This window comes from Camelus bactrianus, chromosome 4, assembly GCF_048773025.1.
Source record: "Camelus bactrianus isolate YW-2024 breed Bactrian camel chromosome 4, ASM4877302v1, whole genome shotgun sequence".
Lineage (NCBI taxonomy): Eukaryota > Metazoa > Chordata > Mammalia > Artiodactyla > Camelidae > Camelus > Camelus bactrianus.
In genome coordinates, this window is record NC_133542.1 from 72298660 (window position 1) to 72317729 (window position 19070).

A 19070-nucleotide genomic window follows, 5' to 3' on the forward strand; every position below is an offset into this window, starting at 1 on the left:
GGAGGTTCTTGTGTGCTGCGAGCGTAGACACTGTGACACAGAGATTTATTGTTTTTTTCTACAGCTGGACCTGAAGTTGTAAAAGATTCTCAAAGTGGGAGAATGTGGATATATCTTTTCTCATACCATTTTTGACCACCGGGAGTAGCCAAAAGTAAAACAATCCAAAGGAAAGGAACTGCTATCTGTGCAAACCCTCCAACTGTCTGAAAGCTGCTTTGATTTCTAAAGTTAAGTTGGCATTTCTGTAACCAGAACAGTCCTTTGAACAAAGAGGGGGTTAATCTATGAATCCCAGTTCTGAGACTGACAAAGAATGACTACGGGTGCAAACGGAGGAAACTTGCGAAGGTTACTGATGAATCTTGAGATTCGTGGGCTATTTCATCTTAATGCCGGTCACTGTTTGATCTGAATGCTTTAAAGAATGATTTGAGTTAGAGGACATTTTGAATTCTATAAATACTTAGAAGCCCAGAAACCATGATTCCAATGCAACATGTTTCTAAGCAAAGCAATCCTGAGAGATCTGAACTACTTACCTGAAAGATGTTGGGAATGTGAGTGTGGTAATATTCATGCTGCTCGAGGTTGAATTTCTGAAGATATGAGGAGTAATCGGCTTTGCTGTCGTCGGCCATTTGGTGACGGATTTGAGCTTGTTGTCGTGCCTTAGGGCAAAAATGAGAAAAGCCTCAATGTTCACACATAATAAATAAAAGCCTAGAATTGCAACCTGGAGGGACTTGGGGGGGGTGTATTGAATTTACCTCAAATGTGTTGTATTTAGCAGGTGCTGTTTTTAAAAAATTGTTTAAACAACCCAGTCCAAAAATGGGCAGAAGACATGAAAAGACATTTTTCCCAAGAAGACATACAGATGGCCAACAGGCACGTGAAAAGATGCTCAGCCTCACTAATTATTACAGAAATGTAAATCAAAGCAACAGGGAAATATCAACTCACACCTGTCAGGATAGCTATCATCAAAAAGTCTACAAATAACAAATGTTGGTAAGGATGTAAATTGGTGCAGCCACTATAGAAAACAGCAGTTCCTTAAAAAACTAAAAATCTAAATACCAAAAAAACCCCAAAACTACCATATGATCTAGCAATTTCACCCATGGGTATACATCTGGAAAAAAATGAAAACACTAATTTGAAAAGAACACACACCAATGTTCACAGCAGCACTGTTTATAATAGCCAAGACATGGAAGTAACCCACGTGCCCATCAACAGACAGCTAGATTTAGAAGATGTGATACACACACACACGCACGCGCACACACTGGAATATTACTCAGCTATAAAAAAAAGAATGAAATACTTCCATTTGCAGCAACGTGGATGGACCTAGAGAATATTACGTTTAATGAAATAAGTCAGAGAAAGACAAATACCATATGAGATCACTTACATGTGGAATCTAAAAAAATAATACAAATGAATATCAGACTCACAGGTATAGAAAACCAACTTGTGGTTACCAAAGGGGAGAGGGACAAATGACGGGTGTGGGATTAACAGATACAAACTACTATATGTAAAACAGATAAGCAACCAAGATATGCTGTGTAGCATGGGGAATTATAACCATTATTTTGTAATGACCTCTAGTGGAGTATAACCTGCAAACATACTGAATTGCAAGGCAGTATACCTGAAACTAACATAATATTATAAATCAACTATATTTCAAGAAAAAAAGAAAAAGAAAAAACAGTTTAGAAGTTGGATTTACTTTAGATAGGGATGTGCACCCTCATTCTTCACAAAGCCCGCCACTTGGTGTTTGCATGTGGCATTACTTTGTGGTTTGACACGTGTGTCGCCATTCTTTCCTGTCTGCACTTGGCCCAACTCACGTATTTATGTTACCTAGATGGCCCTTGTGGGAACCTCTGATCATATTTTTTTTTTGAGGAGAATATAGGAGATCCATATTTTTTTTTATTGAAGTATAGTCAGTTACAGTGTTGTGTCCATTTCTGGTGTGCGGTATAATGTTTCAGTCATACATATACATACATACATTCATGTTTATAGTCTTTTTCATTATAAGTTACTCGAGACCCACAAATTTTTTTATCCGATTCTCAGTGGAGTTCATGAATAAAAAAGGCATGTGAACCACTGACCTAAATGGACTTTTCTAAAACTCTCCACTACGTTTATTCTAAGAATATACTTTAAAGAAGCGTAAGCATGGTGCCCTTTTTGTGCTTTTTATGTTGGGGGGGGAGGCAGAGCTATTTTGTTTTACTGCATTGCGTTTCTCCTAAATAATAACAGAATTCATAAATTTGTTTCTCTCTTTTAATTCATATCTTGGTTCATTACACACAAACAAGAAAGGGGCTATGATTGACAAGCTGCAGAGTCGATTTGAAAGTTCAAACAAGAATGTCTATAAAATCTAAAGTCATCCACAAACACCAGAGACTGTTATGTTGGTAACATAATTCATCTAGCACCTTGAGGGGGCCTTGATAAATATAGTCTCATGAATCTCTAACACAATCTGAGGTCCATGCAGAGCAAAAACTACCCCCTGCCAGATGAAGAGATGACTTGGCTTGTCTCCTTGGCAAAGTGACCACACTGAGCCAAAAACACGGCAGGAAAAGGGCCTTGTAGCCAAGGCAACTTGTGTTTGTTGCATGGTTTTGTTTTGTTTTACTGAACCTAATAGTTTAAAAAGAAGAAAAAAAAAAACCCACAAGAAAGAAACATTCACATGCAAAAACAAAGAAGAAGCGCTGAAGTAGTCTGTTCCACTGTCTGACCCTTTGGTACCAGAACGCAATTTTTTTTTAGCATCTCAGTGTCCTTTATTGGTTTCCTGCCTCCGTGACGAAGGCTTAACCTGATTCTCACTTCCTCCACCGACTTGACTCATCTGCGTACCTGTGAAAGCCAAAGGTGGTCACTCAGAGCTGCTTCCTTTATTTCCTTCTTGATTCAGGAGTAAACGCTTCCCAAATGAAGGTAACAATATTAATATTTCCAAACTGATTTCCTTAGTACCTGAGGTTTTTCATTTCTTCAGGCCTTTAGGTATCTCAGAACCATTTTACCCACTTCTCACCTCCCCTTGGTTAGTTCAGCTGCCTCATTCTTCCTCTTCGCTGCAGCCTGTTAACTCCCTTCCTGACCATATGCTTTAGCTTCCGCTTTACTGTGTCCACTAGTAAATCTATTAAGCTAGTCCCCAGCATGTGAAGTCCCCAGCGTCCCTGTAAAACTCGTGCCCTTACAATGTACAGTAACCCTCCTCTGTTTAAATACTAGCTTCCCCACCTACATGCACTCCATCTGTTCCCCTAAAGCGACCAACTCAAAAATCCTTTTAACTCTCTCACTTACCTAGAGTTCGATCATTTGTCGCTCTGTTATGACTATGAAAAAGAAAAAAAAAACAAAAAAACAAGGAAATTCCCAGGTAGACCTCCTATTTCTAAAAAATTCTCTATTTCATTCACAAGCCTTCCTCAGAAAAAGTCTTACAAAAATCCAAGGGGAGGGAGGTCCCTTCATCTCTTTTGGAAATAAGAATAACAAAGTGGAGGGTCTCCTTTTTTATTTTGGAGAAATGATTTCAACTTGGTGAAAACTTAAAACAGCTTAGTTCTGAAACAGAGATCAGAATGTCATCCTTATGTATGTATGTAGGTACACACACACACACACACACACACACACACACACACACAAAAACGGACGAATGCTTCCTGGCAATAAATCTGTCACGACGACCGTGGGGTATCTGACCCATGAGAATCAGAGGGGAGCCTGCTGGAGGTACCAGCACCATTTGGCTGGAAGTGGCTCTGATCCTCTCACCCCCTGGCTCCCAGAATCTCTCATTACGTTTTCGCTTTGGCTCTATAATTGCTTTTGTAAGCATATTAACTGAGAATAGTTTCACGATGCCCCTTACACTGTTTATCTGCAGTAATCCTGAAACATAACGAGGAAATACTAGATGTAAACTGTGGAAGAAGCTGAGAGAAGGAATAACTCATATAAAACCCAGCCTGAACAATTAATGAAGCCGAACAAAGAAAACAGACAAGAAGGAACTGCGAGTTTTCTTTTCTTTTTTTAATTTTTAAATTTGTTATTATTTTTGAGGGGGAGGTATATAGGTTTGTTTGTTTGTTTATTTAAAGGAGGTATTGGGGATTGAACCCAGGAATTTCTCTGGGAGTTTTCTTGAAGAACAAAGTTTGGACATAAGACTGCAAATTTTGTGTATCTCTACTGTGTCTCTCTGTCTTACTCACTAAAAGGACAGAGCAACATTTAAAAGCAGCAAAATATTGTTGTACATCATATTCTGCAAGGCCACAGCAGAAGACAGGACGGTCTTAATCTCAATCCCAGCATCCAGCTGCTTTGAATTAACACCCACTGTTGAATCCCGGGCCCAGGAATGTGCCATTGTTCTGACCAAGATTTACTATGGAAATCTATTTTTGTTGCCTAAGCTGTGATGTTTATTCTGCAATGGAACGTCAAGAGTCTTTCTCTAAAACTAGCGCTGAGTCAGTGACTGGTTACAAATATATTTTTAAAAAAATCTTTAAAAGCATTTTCAAACACTTATTTTGAGTAACCAGTAAGTAACCAGGTATTTTAGGGAGTGTATCTCCTAAAGTCTAAGGCTACATGAAGATTATAAGCATCATCATTTTTCATTACTTTTTAAGTCAGTTTAAAAATAGCAACTATTATCTTAAAGAGGTATTTCCATTCTCTGTCCGACCATAAGCTATTTCTTTTCATTAAAGTTCCCATTCTAAGAATAAAAGACACTGTATCTTACTGAAGTGAAGAGAGAAGTTCAGAGGATTTTTTTTTAATGAGTCAGAGTTATACAGAAATTTAGAGATAATATTCTAAGAAAGCCCAGAATGACCACAATTGCCGAGGCTTGTAAGTCGTAGATCTCTTTAAATAAGATCTACACTACTTTCACTGTCAATCAGAAAGACTGAATTTAAACCTTAGAATTTCTTTGATAATCCTTGGGAATCTCCCCAAATAAATCCAGATAGGCCTAAGTATATGACTTCACTGCTTACTAATTCTTTTTTTTTTTTTTTCTATTTTGGGTGAAGGGGAGGAGGTAATTAGGTTTATTTTTATTTATTTTTAGAGGAGGTACTGGGGATTGAACCCAGGACCTTGTGCATGCTAGGCATGCGCTCCACCATTTGAACTATACCCTCCCCCAAATCCCTCAACTAATTCTTAAAATAGCACGACTCAAAGGCCCCTCGAAGTAAAGCTGTGCTGCCTAAAAGGTCAGAGTTACCGTTTCTAAATAAAGAAAACAAATATTTTAGAAACTGAGCTGCAGGGCAATGCTTCTAAATCTTAATGGGTTGAAAGACAAAAATACTGGAATCCGGTTAGTTAAATTTAGATGCTTAGCGTGGCCAAAGTGTGCACCTACTTCCTGTTCAATTTACTATTACTTTTGCCTTAATATTTCAACTATTAAGGAGAAAAGAACACTGCTGATCGAGTCTCAAGGTCAAGAGCAGAGACGATGAGGTGTTCCAAGTAGTGTGTTCACTTTGACACGAGGAACATGGTAGATTTTCCTACCAAGTTATACCCTCCCAGCTTTCATCAGGGCTGCCTATGGCCTTTGACCTTTTAACAAAAGGAGCAAAAATGGACTGGTTCTATTTATATGTTTCTTGTAAACAAATAATGAGATGTATTAATTTTTTGAACATGACCTCAGACTTCTCAGAACTGTATCCAACTGCTGTTCCTTAAATGATAAACTATTTATTGCAGCAGCATTCAGAACTTTTGGAAAGCCATTTTCCCCCCTTGGTTTAGAAGCATGTGATATGACAGATCAAAAGGCCCAACCTGGTGACCAGAAAGTTTGGGGAGCGCCATGAAGAAATGTTCCATCACTGTTAGCTTCCACAGCAGTAACAGCAGTAAATGTTCCCTGGAGCACAGCTATACTTTCTCTTCCTTTCTTTCTATTTTTTTTTGAATATTTAAAAAAAATTTTTTATTGTATTTTTTTATTGAGTTTTGTGTGTGTGTGTGTGTGTGTGTGTAGAAGTAATTAGGCTTATTTATTCATTTATTTTTAATAGCAGTACTGGGGATTGAACCCAGAACCTTGTGCATGCTAAGCACACACTCTACTACTGAGCTATACCCTCCTCACCCTGCACTTTCAATATTTTATTTCATCATTACCATAAGGAGAGATCAACTGTATTTTAGGCCAGAGGGAAAAGAGGAGCTAAATCACGATTTTATTCTGAATTTATTGTTCTGTACCACAGCTAGGCTGCCCTTAATTATTACTCAATCGCAAGGGACCTGCAGCAGCTCCACTTAGGGGACAGATGGGACTGACCGCCACTGCGGGAACCCAGCCAAAAGGGCATGCAGCGTGGGCTGGAGGTGCAGCAAGAATCCAGCAGGGCACCTGGCTCTGGAGTCTCCCCTCTCCAAACTACCTGAGACTCTGACTTAATACTGTGGATAAAATTAAACTTATGAATTTAATAACCTGGGTTACCTGGCCTCTCTCCATCATTTGTTCTTTTTTCACCTGATTATGAAAACTTGCTTGCTGAAAACAATTCAAATTTACACAACTGTAAGGTTTCGAAAGTAAAAAAGTCCCTGCACGTTCCAGCCTCTGATAATCACCGTGAACACTGACAACCCGGGGTCTTGACTGGTGGTGCAGGATCTGAGCTAACACTGAGGGGAGGTACGGAAGCCCTGCGAAACCCACTGGAAAGTTCCAAGAGCACAGCTGCGAAGACATCACTAAAGGACAAGGCCACACCACGATGATCCCCACTCAACAGCTGGCAAAGCGGGTGAGTCTGAGTCACCAAGGCTCCAGCCACTGGAACACCCTGCCTTTTGGACATGGCCAGGTTAATGAGAAGAAACGCTTACATTTTCACAGCATACAAGGGAGGTGGGGGCCGCTGAATATTATGACCTGTTTTCTAGGGGGTTTATATATATATATATATATTTTTTTTATGGAGGTACTGGGGATTGAATCCAGGACCTTGTGCATGCTAATCACATGCTCTATCACTGAGCTATACCCTCCCCTCCCCACCTAGGTATTTTTGAGGTCAGAAAAAGAGCAGTCTGTTGAGAATCCCTGAAAATTCTAACTGGTATACTGGATTTCCTCTAGGATTTGTCAATAATCAAGAGGAAAACTGATTTCACCCTAGTCTTTGACCCAGCAATTCTACTTCAGGGAATTTGTCCTAATGAAGCAATTTTCCATGTTCACCAAAGAAATCCATACAGCATTGCTTATAATAGCTAATAATCTGAAACAAGTGTCTAGTAATGTGACTGGTTAAATACGGCATGCCCTTGATGGGTTAATGTGTAGCCTGGAAATAAAAGTAATGTGAAAGAGGATTTAATAAGGGAAAGTGAAAGCTATATATGATTTTTTTTTCAAGTTTCCAAAGCAGTATTTATAGCATAATCTCATCATTATAAAAATAAAACATTAATAATGATCACTTTGGGGTTGGGGGGAGAAGGTATAGCTCAAGTGGTAGAGCAAATGCCCATGCAAGAGGCCCTGGGTTCAATCCCCAGTATCTCCCCCCAAAAATAATGAAATAAATAAACCTAATTACCTCTACCCCAAAAAGAAAAAAAAAAAAAAAAAGAATAAAAATAAGTTAAAAAATATATAATGATCACTTCTGCAGAGTGATGAAGGAATGTTTTAATTCACCAAAAAACTTAGTGAAAGAGAAAAATTCTAATGCGGAATTCCAGAAACAGTGAAAAACTGAAGAGGTATGGTTTGCCTTTGAGGTACACACACACACACACACTCACACACACTAAATGCTCTGAAAGATAATGTCGTAGGAGGAATGTTAACAAAGGAAGAGATGGAAAAGCTCTCTGTCTGAAGCAACGTTGTCATATGATAAACAGCATTGTTCAAAGTTCCCAGCAAACTGTTGCATCTAGAATACATTTTCAAGTTCAAGACTAAGAACGCATTTAAAAATTCCTATTCGGAGAGAGTGCTGTGAGTTTTTGTTGGAGACTTCCAGGCCGGGGACTTGCCAAAACAATGAGTCTGCCTTTGATAAATTATAAGGGCAGCTAAAATACAGAACAGAGGAAAACTTCAAAATAAGTTAACCAAAGAAATATGCTTGAAATATTCCAGCAATTTCCTGATTTTAAAAAAACAAGAAGGCTTGCAACTTGTAGCCCCAGTACCATGGGTTACTTTGGTGCACGGTCACTGAAATAGGATAGAGTATAGAAAGATAGCAAAGGAGACCAGCATCTCAATTCCTCATGGGCCATTCACTTGCTAAACAGTTTTAGGAAAAGGCTTTCTGTTTCTCTATACCCCAGTTGCCTTATTTGAAAAGTAGAATTAGGTGAGTGACAATTTCTGCTAAAAGAGAAGTCACTGCTGATATGGTTCGTCTTGATGCTTCCAAGGTAAGCTGGTGAAAACACAATTGGTATGAGCTCAGAGATCTTGGTAAAATATACATCATGGTCTCCAAGATGTGGCCCCCGCCTCCTCCTCCCTGGCTTCTAACACACTGTCGTTGGCAAGAGACTTGAGTTTTCAGTTCTAGCAGGTTGACACTGGTGATCTCTTTCTCTTCCCCTCTTCCTCTTAATAAGTAACTTCACCCCAAATTTGACACTCACAAGGTTTCATATATGCATAGCTGAAGACAACAGCCTGGATTCTGGGAAGTTAAGGCTGATATCAGCACCATTCTCCACTGCTGTGGCATGATTGTGAAGAACAAAAATACCGAAAATATTTTGTAATGCAGTTCTACAAAAGCTATATTCCTTAGAAGAGTTAAATTTCTTATGCATGTTATTTTCAGTAATATGCTATTAACAAGGTCAAGATCCGCTACAGGTTCTTCCTCTATTTTAACTTTAGTGTTAGTTTCCTCTGCTTTCTTTAAGCTGGGCAACAACTAGCAAAACATCTTCCAGTGATCAGAGAAGACAGCAAAGAAGTTCGATTAGGTCTCAGACTATGAGATTGGAATGGGGTAAGAATCCCCCGAGGAAAAAATGTTAAGCTTGTGTTACCACACAGACGTAAGAATTTTCAACCCAAGAAATTGACATAAAAATTCGTCCCAAGTCGTCTGGCAGAAACAAATGTAAAACCCTACTAGGGTGTGGTGGGGAGAGATACTCCCACAATCCTGCTTTTAAGTGACTCCCAGAGGAAAAAACCATCCCTGTTGAAGATAAGCTCATATAAAAAAAACCCATCAGCATAAATGCACAAGGAAATAAACCACCATGAGAGCTGACACAACAGAGAGAAAAACTATCACCATAAAAACTTGAGCTAAAGGAACAATTTAAATAAAATATAAAACAAGAGCATTTAAAATGATTAAAAAACAACAGAAATCACAAGGAGATGAAAGATATTATAAAGAAGAAACATTTGAGAAGGAACCAAATGGAACTTCTAGAAATACAAACTGCAGTCATTGAAATTTTAAAACTTAACAGATGAGTTAACTAAAAGTATAACCGAAGAGAATGCATGAAGTAGCTGAGAAAGTTACACAAAGTGTAATTTATAGAGCTAAAGAAATGGAATGAAGGAAAAAGAAGTTAAGAGGCCCGAGAAACAGAATGAGAAGTTTCAAAATCATCTGAGTCCCAGAATCAACAATCTGTGAGAATGAAGGACAGGTATATTTGAAGAGTGAATACCTGAGAGTTTTCCTACATGAATGAAAAGAACAAATCCGTGGCGAACCCCAAGCAGAGTAAATGAAAAACAAAAGGTTTGTACTTTGAAATATCAGTGATTCCACAGAACACCAAAGGCCTTAATAACTAGAGAGGACAGTCAAATATCCACAAAAGGAATGCACTTAAGTAGTGAGCCAACCTCCCAAGAGGAACAATCAATGATAAAAGACAACAGAATGATCTTTTCAATGTGTTAAGAGAAAAGAATTGTCAGCTTAGAATTCCATACCTAACTACACTATCACATTGGAGTGAGGACAAAAATAAAAACGTTTCAGACCAACAAATGAGAGCTTACTATTCACACAACCTTACAGAAAAAATAAAAATAATTCAGGAAGGAGGGAATTTAACCCAGGAAGGAATAATATGCAAGAAGTAACACGTGGCCTGCACCATGGATAGATGGTGAAGAAATGGTGCCTGCTTCAGATGGTCCCTGCGCTTCACAGTCCAGGGCAGTTCCCCCACCTCCCCTTATCAGGCCCCTTGTATATACTCAGGCCTCATGTCAACTGCTGTCTATCATCTCACCCCAACCCACTATCACCCGCCTAGTTCTGCAGGCAAGAGCAGCAGCTAACAGTGAAGAGCTCATTTAATATAATCCAGTAGTGAAGTCATATGATTCACAGGCAAGAACACTGAATTCAAATATAGGCCATAGAAATGTGCTTCAGTCTTAGCTCTCCCATCTCCAGTAGGGCCACTTCAGGCTAATGATAATTTAGCAATTATATAGATTTACCTTTTTCGCTATAAAGGGATAAAAGAATTAGGGTGAGGATGGAAACCCTTTTAGAAAACAGAAAACACATTTCCAGGGTAAGTTTTTTGAGAAGTAGGTTCAAAAGCATTTCATGTGTATCACACTCATTCTGCCATTTCGCTCTTTCTTTTTGTTTTGTTTGGTCGGGGAGGGAGAATTTGATTTATTTATTTATTTATTTACTTACTTACTTACTTACTTACTTACTTTAAGGGAGGTACTGGGGATTGAACCAGGACCTCCTGCATGCTAAGTGCATACTCTACCACTGAGATATACTCTCTCTTCCATTTAACTCTTTTTTTTCTTCTTCTTCTCTGATTTTTTTGGGGGAGGGAGGGAGAGGTAATTAATTTATTTATTTAATTTTTTTTAATGGAGGTATCGGGGATTGAACCCAGGACCTCATACGTGCTGAGCTTATGTGCTCTACCACTATACCCTCCCCCCTCCCCCTTTCACTCTTAATATCCTTCACTGCCATCCTGGTCTCACCTCTCGGGGAGCTACTACTCGGCCCCACGTTGTGTCAGGCAGCTCAGCCCCGGCAGCATGCGTCCCCCAGTGCCTGGGATGAAGTTCCCTCCACCTCTGAGGCTCCCTCTCTGTTCCTTCTTTTCAATTTCTACCCACCCTTCATATTCAAGTCCCAATTCCTCCTTCAGCCCTATCCCAACAACCTGTAATCTACATAGGGCTTTTTCAGAGGCAGGATCTATGAGCAACTTTTGAGCTCTGAATATTTGCTGGTCATAGGACCAGACGATTTCATATACGATGCACCTCACTGATCATTTTTTAACTGTGGCTGCTCTGAGTATCTTCATCATGCAGCTTGGCATGTTATACACGTTACCTTATTCACCAAGTGACTCGTTTTCCTCGTCTCTCCATCTCATTGTTATCCACTAACCAAGGCCCTCACGAAAGGTATTCTTTATAATCCTATTGATGCTCTGAACCATTTGTTATAAAATATTCTTGTAGAATGCCTAGAATTTCAAAATATACTCAGTTGATTCACAGTAGGTTGAAAGGGGAAGAACTAAGGAGTGAGGAGCCGGAAATAATCAAACAGACACAAACAGGCAAGATACAGATGACAACAGTGTCAACCAATTAGCTGCACCCAGAAATAGGCCTCTGCCCCGTGTACATCAGGAACCACTGAAACCTTACTGTGAACCCTCACAACTAGCCCTTGATGTGTGTAATAGCATCCTTCGTTTAGATAAGGAAACAGGCTTAGAGATTAAGCAGATTGCATCATGCCATACCATCAGGAGAGTGGTAGAAACAAGATCTGAACTCACTTCCATATACTATCAAGATTAAGAGCAAGCGGAGGGGAGGGTACAGCTCAGTGGTAGGGCGTGTGCCTAGCATGCACAAGGTCCTGGGTTCAATCCCCAGTACCTCCATTTAAATAAGTAAATAAACTTAATTACCACCCCCCAAAAAGCGCACAAGGACTTCTTAAATTAAAAAAAAAAGTATTTAGTCTTTGTATAAATTCACTTGGGGGAGCACCTCCAACCCCAACATTTCTGATACTCTGAGATCTTGACCTTTTGACTTTCCTGTCTTTTTTCAAATGTTAATTTACCCAACCTCCATCTTCTGTGTAAAAATCACTTATTTCCTAAGCAAATAAGTGAAAATTAAGGTCAACAATATAGGGACTGCAGTAATTGCTAACAAACGAACTAAACCTAGGAGCTGAATACAACTTTAAGAGTATTTGTATGTGAAACGTTGCACCAGAGTAAATAATTTTGTCTCAACATGCCTATCACAACATCGCTTTTAATGGTAAAACTAATATTGAATGTCACAGCTTTAAAAAAAAGCAACTCATACTACTAATATTTATTTATGACACAGATCAAAGTTGTGTCCTGTTTTCAAATATAAATACATTTATTCCCCATTTATTAGAGAACATTTCCATTAAATTCCACTCCCCACGCAAAGCATCAAAAGAAGAAAACATAACCATTGTTACTCAGGACAAATATTCATGGAAACAATCTAAACCATTCAGGATGTTCATTTAATACAGGCACACTGAGAGGCAAAGTAAACAAAATACGACCACTGCAGTTACGACTGCTTACAGGACAGATATATACAAGGGGATGCCAAGAGTGACTTTTCTAGAATCTTTGATTTAAACGTTGTCCCTCTTCTAAAACAATAGTTATAGCAGCAAAATCTATTTTAAGTGTCTTTTTAATTCTATACATTTTCCTCTTGTTGCAAATGAAAAAAATTTTACAGTGAAAGATCAAGCTGCAGTTGCAAAATTTATTTCCTGCCCTCATACTAACCACTTCCTCTTTTGGAAAAAAAAAAAAAAAGTTTTCTAAATTGTTGCAATGAATAATTCCTTCAGAGAACCAGTCAGACATTTTATTTACATGAAACAAATTTGGGGAAGATATTAACACGTTCCATAAAGATGTCAACCTCATAGGTACAGCAAGGGCAGAGGAGGAAAATGGAACAGGACAACTCCTTCTAAGGTAGTCATCCTGCTAGAGAATGTTTCCCCAAATGGTAAAAAAATTTAACACTCTGCTACTCAGCTGGCTTCAGTTAGAACAGAACCAGCTTTACCCTGCCTGGGCTTCAGAGAGCCAGCATCCCTGATTCCAACTAAATTTCATTGGTTTTATCAAGATAATTATCAAACTTTGATAATCATTCAAAGTAAATTCCTTCATTCTCACTTAAAATGGACATAGATTCTTCACTAAAATTTTATTTTTCTTTTTAAAAGATTCTATTATGTAATATACAACACATTAAAAAGAGTACGTGCGTATTTTATTTTAATTAGAAACAGAAACTTTTATCACATACTTCTTAGAATTCTACTTCAGTTCACAAATGACTCAGAATGTCCTAATCTACTTCATGACAGGGACATCTATGTAGAGTTTAAAAGCTAATAATGTTCAAAGCCAAATAGTTCTAGAAGCCATAATATCACGCAAAAATAGAATGCAAACTCCCTAAGAAACAGATACACTAAGGGCTTGTGGTCAGCATTTTAGTTTAATTTAACTTTGAAAACATTTCCTTAAATCAGATAATATACTAAAACTCATAATTAAGCCAAATAAGGCCACCTCTCACATTGTATGGAGAATTCTTCTGGTTAGTCAACACTCAGCATTGCAATGAATTTGAATAAAGAAGCCAAGTTAACTGTTTCATGGCAAACAACTGCCCAGAAAATGAAGACTCTGGCAGTAAGACTCACACAAGTTAAATGAAACAAGACCTAGAAGAAAATGAGAAACTGATGCTAGAGTTTAAACCGTAACTTGAACTCACTGACAATTTCTGCAGCTACTTGTAACCACTAACTGCAGCTTCTGTTAAACAATATCCTATTTTGCATTTAGAAATTATGTAAGAGCCAACAGTCACAAGGCAAGGGCGAATTAGAGAAAGAGAATTATTCATTGCCTGACATGGATGAACTCAGTTTAATGCATGCATTTAGAAAACACTGTTCTCTCTGTTCGGAAATATTAGTTCACATTCCATTCATTTTGATAACCTTTTCCTTTTTCATCCCAGCACCACACCAGCCAGCTGCAGCACTATCAGAAGGCAGGGATTAGGGACTGCCTCTCAGCCACGTCTGCCTAGTATGTTACTGTTCCAAAGCACAGGGACAGATAAACCGGACTTTAAAGTGTTTGTCACCAAAATGCCGTTCAAGAATTGTTTAGGGCGCATGTGGGAAAATTCACAATGATCAACTAAATATTAGAAAGAAAATGAAAGGCAAATTCATAAAAAAAAAAAAACATTTTTTTTTTAATGAAGGTACTGGGGGTGGAACCCAGAACCCTGTGCATGCTGAGCATGCGCTCTACCACTGAGCTATTTCCCTCCCCCTGAAAGGCAAATTCCAAAGATTGTGCGAATCCATATTGGTATCTGTGCCACCCCCACATCTCACCAGCACAAGGTCAACAAATAACGGGAGAAGGAATGAAGGAATGAATGGGAACACTTCACAACTCAGGAATTCTGTCCACAAGTTAGACGTTTTTTTAAAAGAGAGAGTAAGACCATGAAATCATGATTCCATTAGAAGTCCCTTTAAAAAAAAAAGTATGAGGTAACTCATCTGGAGGGCCGCATGAAAACAGAAATAGGCAAAAACTCAGAATTTAGTTGGATGGAAAGCAGAAGCAAACTGCAAGAGGAAAATTACTAGCAACATTTTTGTAAAATAAATGAATGGTTACTTAGAATGCTGACTCTTCACAAGTAATCTCCACGATATGAGTAAGATACAATGTGATCTGATTTTTCCATGTTCCCCTGCAGACCTTTGACTTACAAGACAGATGGTATGGACTGTCTTCTCTATCTCATTAAAAGGGAAAAAGTTTGGTTTTACTTTCAACTTCACTGTATGGGTCACGAGCCACGAGATGACCTATTCCAGCATATATTGGTTCTTTCACAAACCCAGATGAATTAATTCCAAATCACTACAACTTGTTCCAAGTCTTCAAATTCAAAACTCTCTGACAGTGGCATCTTGGCAAAGGAAAAGAGACTGCATAGTTTCTTGAGTTTTAATCATCAATAAATACCATGCCATTGAACTTACTTTCTTTCCTCATCATTCTTCTAAGGAACATAGCATCCTCACAACATCCAAATATGTTCACTGGCCCAGAGATAAAACTGCCAGCTTTTTCTTACGTTTACTTTCTATATATAAATTTACTTTTACTTAAACTAGGTGCCTCCAGGCTAACATGTACCCTCTGGTAAGCAAATGCTTAAGCATCTGCCTACACTGACACTGAACACAAAGCAAAAGTCTTCTGATGCCCCACGTGGACTCAGGCAGATTTAGACAATTTGAACACAGTGTAAATCCCTATGTGGAGCATTTGACTTCTCAAAAGAAGAAGAAAATGAGGCCCATACCCCAATCCTAAGCAGCTTAGAAGATACATACAGCGACTGTATCATCAAACACAAAGGCAATTTAGGAAAGTCCATCCTACTTATGGTGGGAGCAGCGACAACGTCTTAGTAAACACGGGCATCTCATTCCAAGCGTTTTGGGACTGACTGCTGGAAAAAAGAGGGGGCGGCACCTTGAATACAATTGGATGATTTAATCATTTCAGAAACTGGAGGAAAAGACATTTCTATTAGATTCAAAGACTGTCAGGAGTCACGTTGGGAAATTACATTAAGTAACCATAAGAGATGAAATACTGCATTCTTTCAGCTGGACACTGACAAGAGGCTTCCAGGCGAAAACGCAAAAAACTGATACGGCAGGCAAATCACTGTTTTGGGGGATTACAGTGCTTCAAGTCACACTTATGAGCAAAATAACTTAAGAATTCCAATGTTTAGACACTACTCCATCAGCTTCAATGTTTGCAATGCTAAAATCTGGTTATTTATCATATCTTTGGGGAGGAAATAATTAGTACGTCCTGAAAAACAACAAAATGATGCTCTTGGTATAAGAAAAAATAATACATCCTTGGAAGTATTAAAACACTTGAGGAGAGCAATTCAATTTGACTGTACCTTTCAAAAAGTCTTAAAGCTGTGACTAGACCCAGCAATTAATTGCACTTTTGATAGTTTAACTACCTTGGATCTGACCCGAGGGAGAAAAAATTTTTAAAAAGTCATCCTGGAAATTTTTCACCCACAAAGAACTAGAACTCACACAGTATGTGTGGTGGATCCCCAACCCCAAGTTGGAAATTTAGACTGACACAGTCCTGGCTTGGTAGGTAATGCCAGCTCCCTGGAGAACCCAGAGATAAAATTCCAAGAAACACATATTTATAATCACACACAATCTGCTCTGAATCTCACATGTTTTTCGGCTGTGACTTATACCTTCTGATGTGACTGAAATATACAGCAGGGATGTTGGTATAACACAGAAGTTCTACCGGTCTATATGCAATTTTTCAGAGTAAAGGAATGTTTGGAAGCAATCATGGCTAAGACTTGGCAATGTCATGCAGATCTTAAGAAAAAAGCTAAATACACTTGAAACTAATATAATACTGTAAGTCAATTACATTTCAATTTTAAAAAGAGAAAGGAAGAAAGAGGATAAAAATCTACAAAACAGCAACTAGCAGCTGGCTAGTGGCTTCAAGGACTGCTACGACCTCCAGTTTGTTGAGCTAGCTGGTCAAGCTGGGACTAGGAATGCAAAATCTGGGAAGATATTTCCACCTTTGTGAAAACAACAGATAAATGCAGGAAGCCACATCCTGGATCAGAGTTTTCATTTTGCTGAAAGTAGTCTCTATCTTGAAGTGAATGCGTTTAAGAATCTATGTGTCTGAAGGCCCTAATACTCAGAAGGACCTACATCTTCAAGGCCAAGGGCTGGGATGCTCAATGCAAATGCTAGTAGTTTTACTAGGATTGCTGTTTTGTTGGCTCCTTGGTTACAAAGTTCTGTATGTATTCAGTGATCTGTTTCTAAGCCTATTTTCCCCAGTTAAGTCCTGTTTGTTATTTTTAGCAGCTTTTTTTTTTCCAGAACATAAGGCTTTTCAGCAGTGTGTTTATGGCATTTTAGCAAAAAAGGACAAAAATACAGAAGGACACATGTCACCATAAACAAGTCAGCAGACTCAACAAATGGAAGAATCAGGCCCACGCAGATTGTAGATACTGAAATTAAACAGAATATAAAATCAGTGTGTTTAGTATGTTTAAACAAGTAAAATATGGTACAAAAGTGTGACAAAGCAACATGAAAATAACAAATGACTATACAGATTTTAAAGAGAACTATGAGGAACTTCTAGAGATGAAAATGTAACAACTGAAACTGGAAACTTAATGGACATGTTAAACCGCAGATTAGACACAGTTTAAGAGAGAACTAATGAAATGAAAGTTGTAGCTAAAGGAATTAAATAAAGGTTAATAGGCTGGAGGGAATGGAGTAGATATTTTAACTTATGCCTTAGGATCAGAGTTTCAGTGGAAAATGAAGGATAGACAAATGGCAGGAAACTCCAGTCTGGACTCAATGAATCAAACGGAAGATGAAGAAATTCACACCTATTTTTCTGAACAACAAAGACAAAAGGTGAAAAAAGATCTTAAGAGTTACCAAGAAGAAAAGAGCAACTATCTTCAAAAGTTTAACAATTATACTGATTTGTCACCCACTGTGACTTCTCAGCTACACTGGAAAGCCGGAAAACAGTAGGGTAAGTTCCTCCAGGCACAATACAATCACCCTAGGGCTGCCTCCGTGGAGAAATCATCTTTCAAGACTGAGAGTGAAAAAAAAGGCAGTTCCCATCAAACAAAAACTGAGGTTTTACTGTAATAAATCTCCACTAAAGGAACTTCTGAAGGTGTCCTTTGGGCAGAAAGAATAAGACCCCAGAAACAAAAATAAATGGTGAACAAAGAAAACAGAAAGTGTATTTACAGAACTGTAAAAAATTACTGAAATCTAATCTATGCAGTTGAGCCAAAAATAGTCACAAATAAACTGCGATGTCAAGAGGGAGTTAAGGTTGGTTGGGAGGACATAAGATCCTAATTTACTTTATAGTTAGGTTGGAAACAGCTGTTAAAATGTCTAGGTTCACCAGTGAAAGCAGAGAAATAGAATACATAATCTCCAAAGAGTAGAGGAGAAAATGGAATGAGGAAAGCAAAACAAAACAAAACTTTCCAAACTCAAGAAGGCAAGGAACAGAGTGTCAGGGAAAGGGGAAAGGAAACATAGACAAAGTGAGGCAAACAGAAATAAAACGAGACGGTATACGTCAATCCAAGCTCTCCAGGTGAAGGATGAAGACTAGGAGAGTGGATGAAAAAGAAATCCAGCCATATGACATTTACAAGAGACACATCTAAATATGAGGACAAGGAAACGGGTAGACTAAAGGTATGGGAAAGACTTGCCAGGCAAATGCTAACCCAAAGAAAAGGTAGATTTATGTCAGGTAAAGGAGAGTTCAAGGCATATATCATTACTGTAGAAAGATCATCACACGTGGATAAAAAATTAAAGCATGTTGAAGACATTATAATTCTACACTTTATTTTTTAATAAAATAATCTCATAATGATAGAGCAAGATGGACAGAAAATGGCAAATCTTCCACCATTATCATCATAACAGCTAACTCAGGGATCACCAGCCACTGCCATTAAATATGTCACGCAACTGGAAATTTTGAAATGTGCTTCCAAATAAATCATAGGAAAGACTAAATAGTAAAAGAAAAAATATACAAAAACCTGAAAGTGAACAATAATAATATTACTATGTACCCAAATTTGTGTTTTTTGGAAAAACAGTACTTAAATGGGAACTTTGCCCCTTAAATGCTTATATTAGAAAAGAAGAAAAGTTGAAAAGAGGTAAACATCTGAAGAAAGAAATTTTTAAAAGGGCAACAGAATAAATCCAAAGATA

The 19070-nt window shown here is 38.2% G+C and overlaps 1 protein-coding gene across 11 annotated transcripts in view; it reads right to left on the reverse strand.

Moving 5' to 3' along the window:
• The window catches only part of FNBP1 (formin binding protein 1), a 122359-nt gene that overhangs the window by 30827 nt on the left and 72462 nt on the right, over positions 1 to 19070 (reverse strand). For all 11 annotated transcript variants that reach the window (XM_045506847.2, XM_045506849.2, XM_045506845.2 and 8 more), the window contains exon 7: positions 543 to 671. In XM_045506847.2, the coding sequence (XP_045362803.2) occupies positions 543 to 671 (129 nt within the window). The remainder of the gene's footprint in view (positions 1 to 542; positions 672 to 19070) is intronic.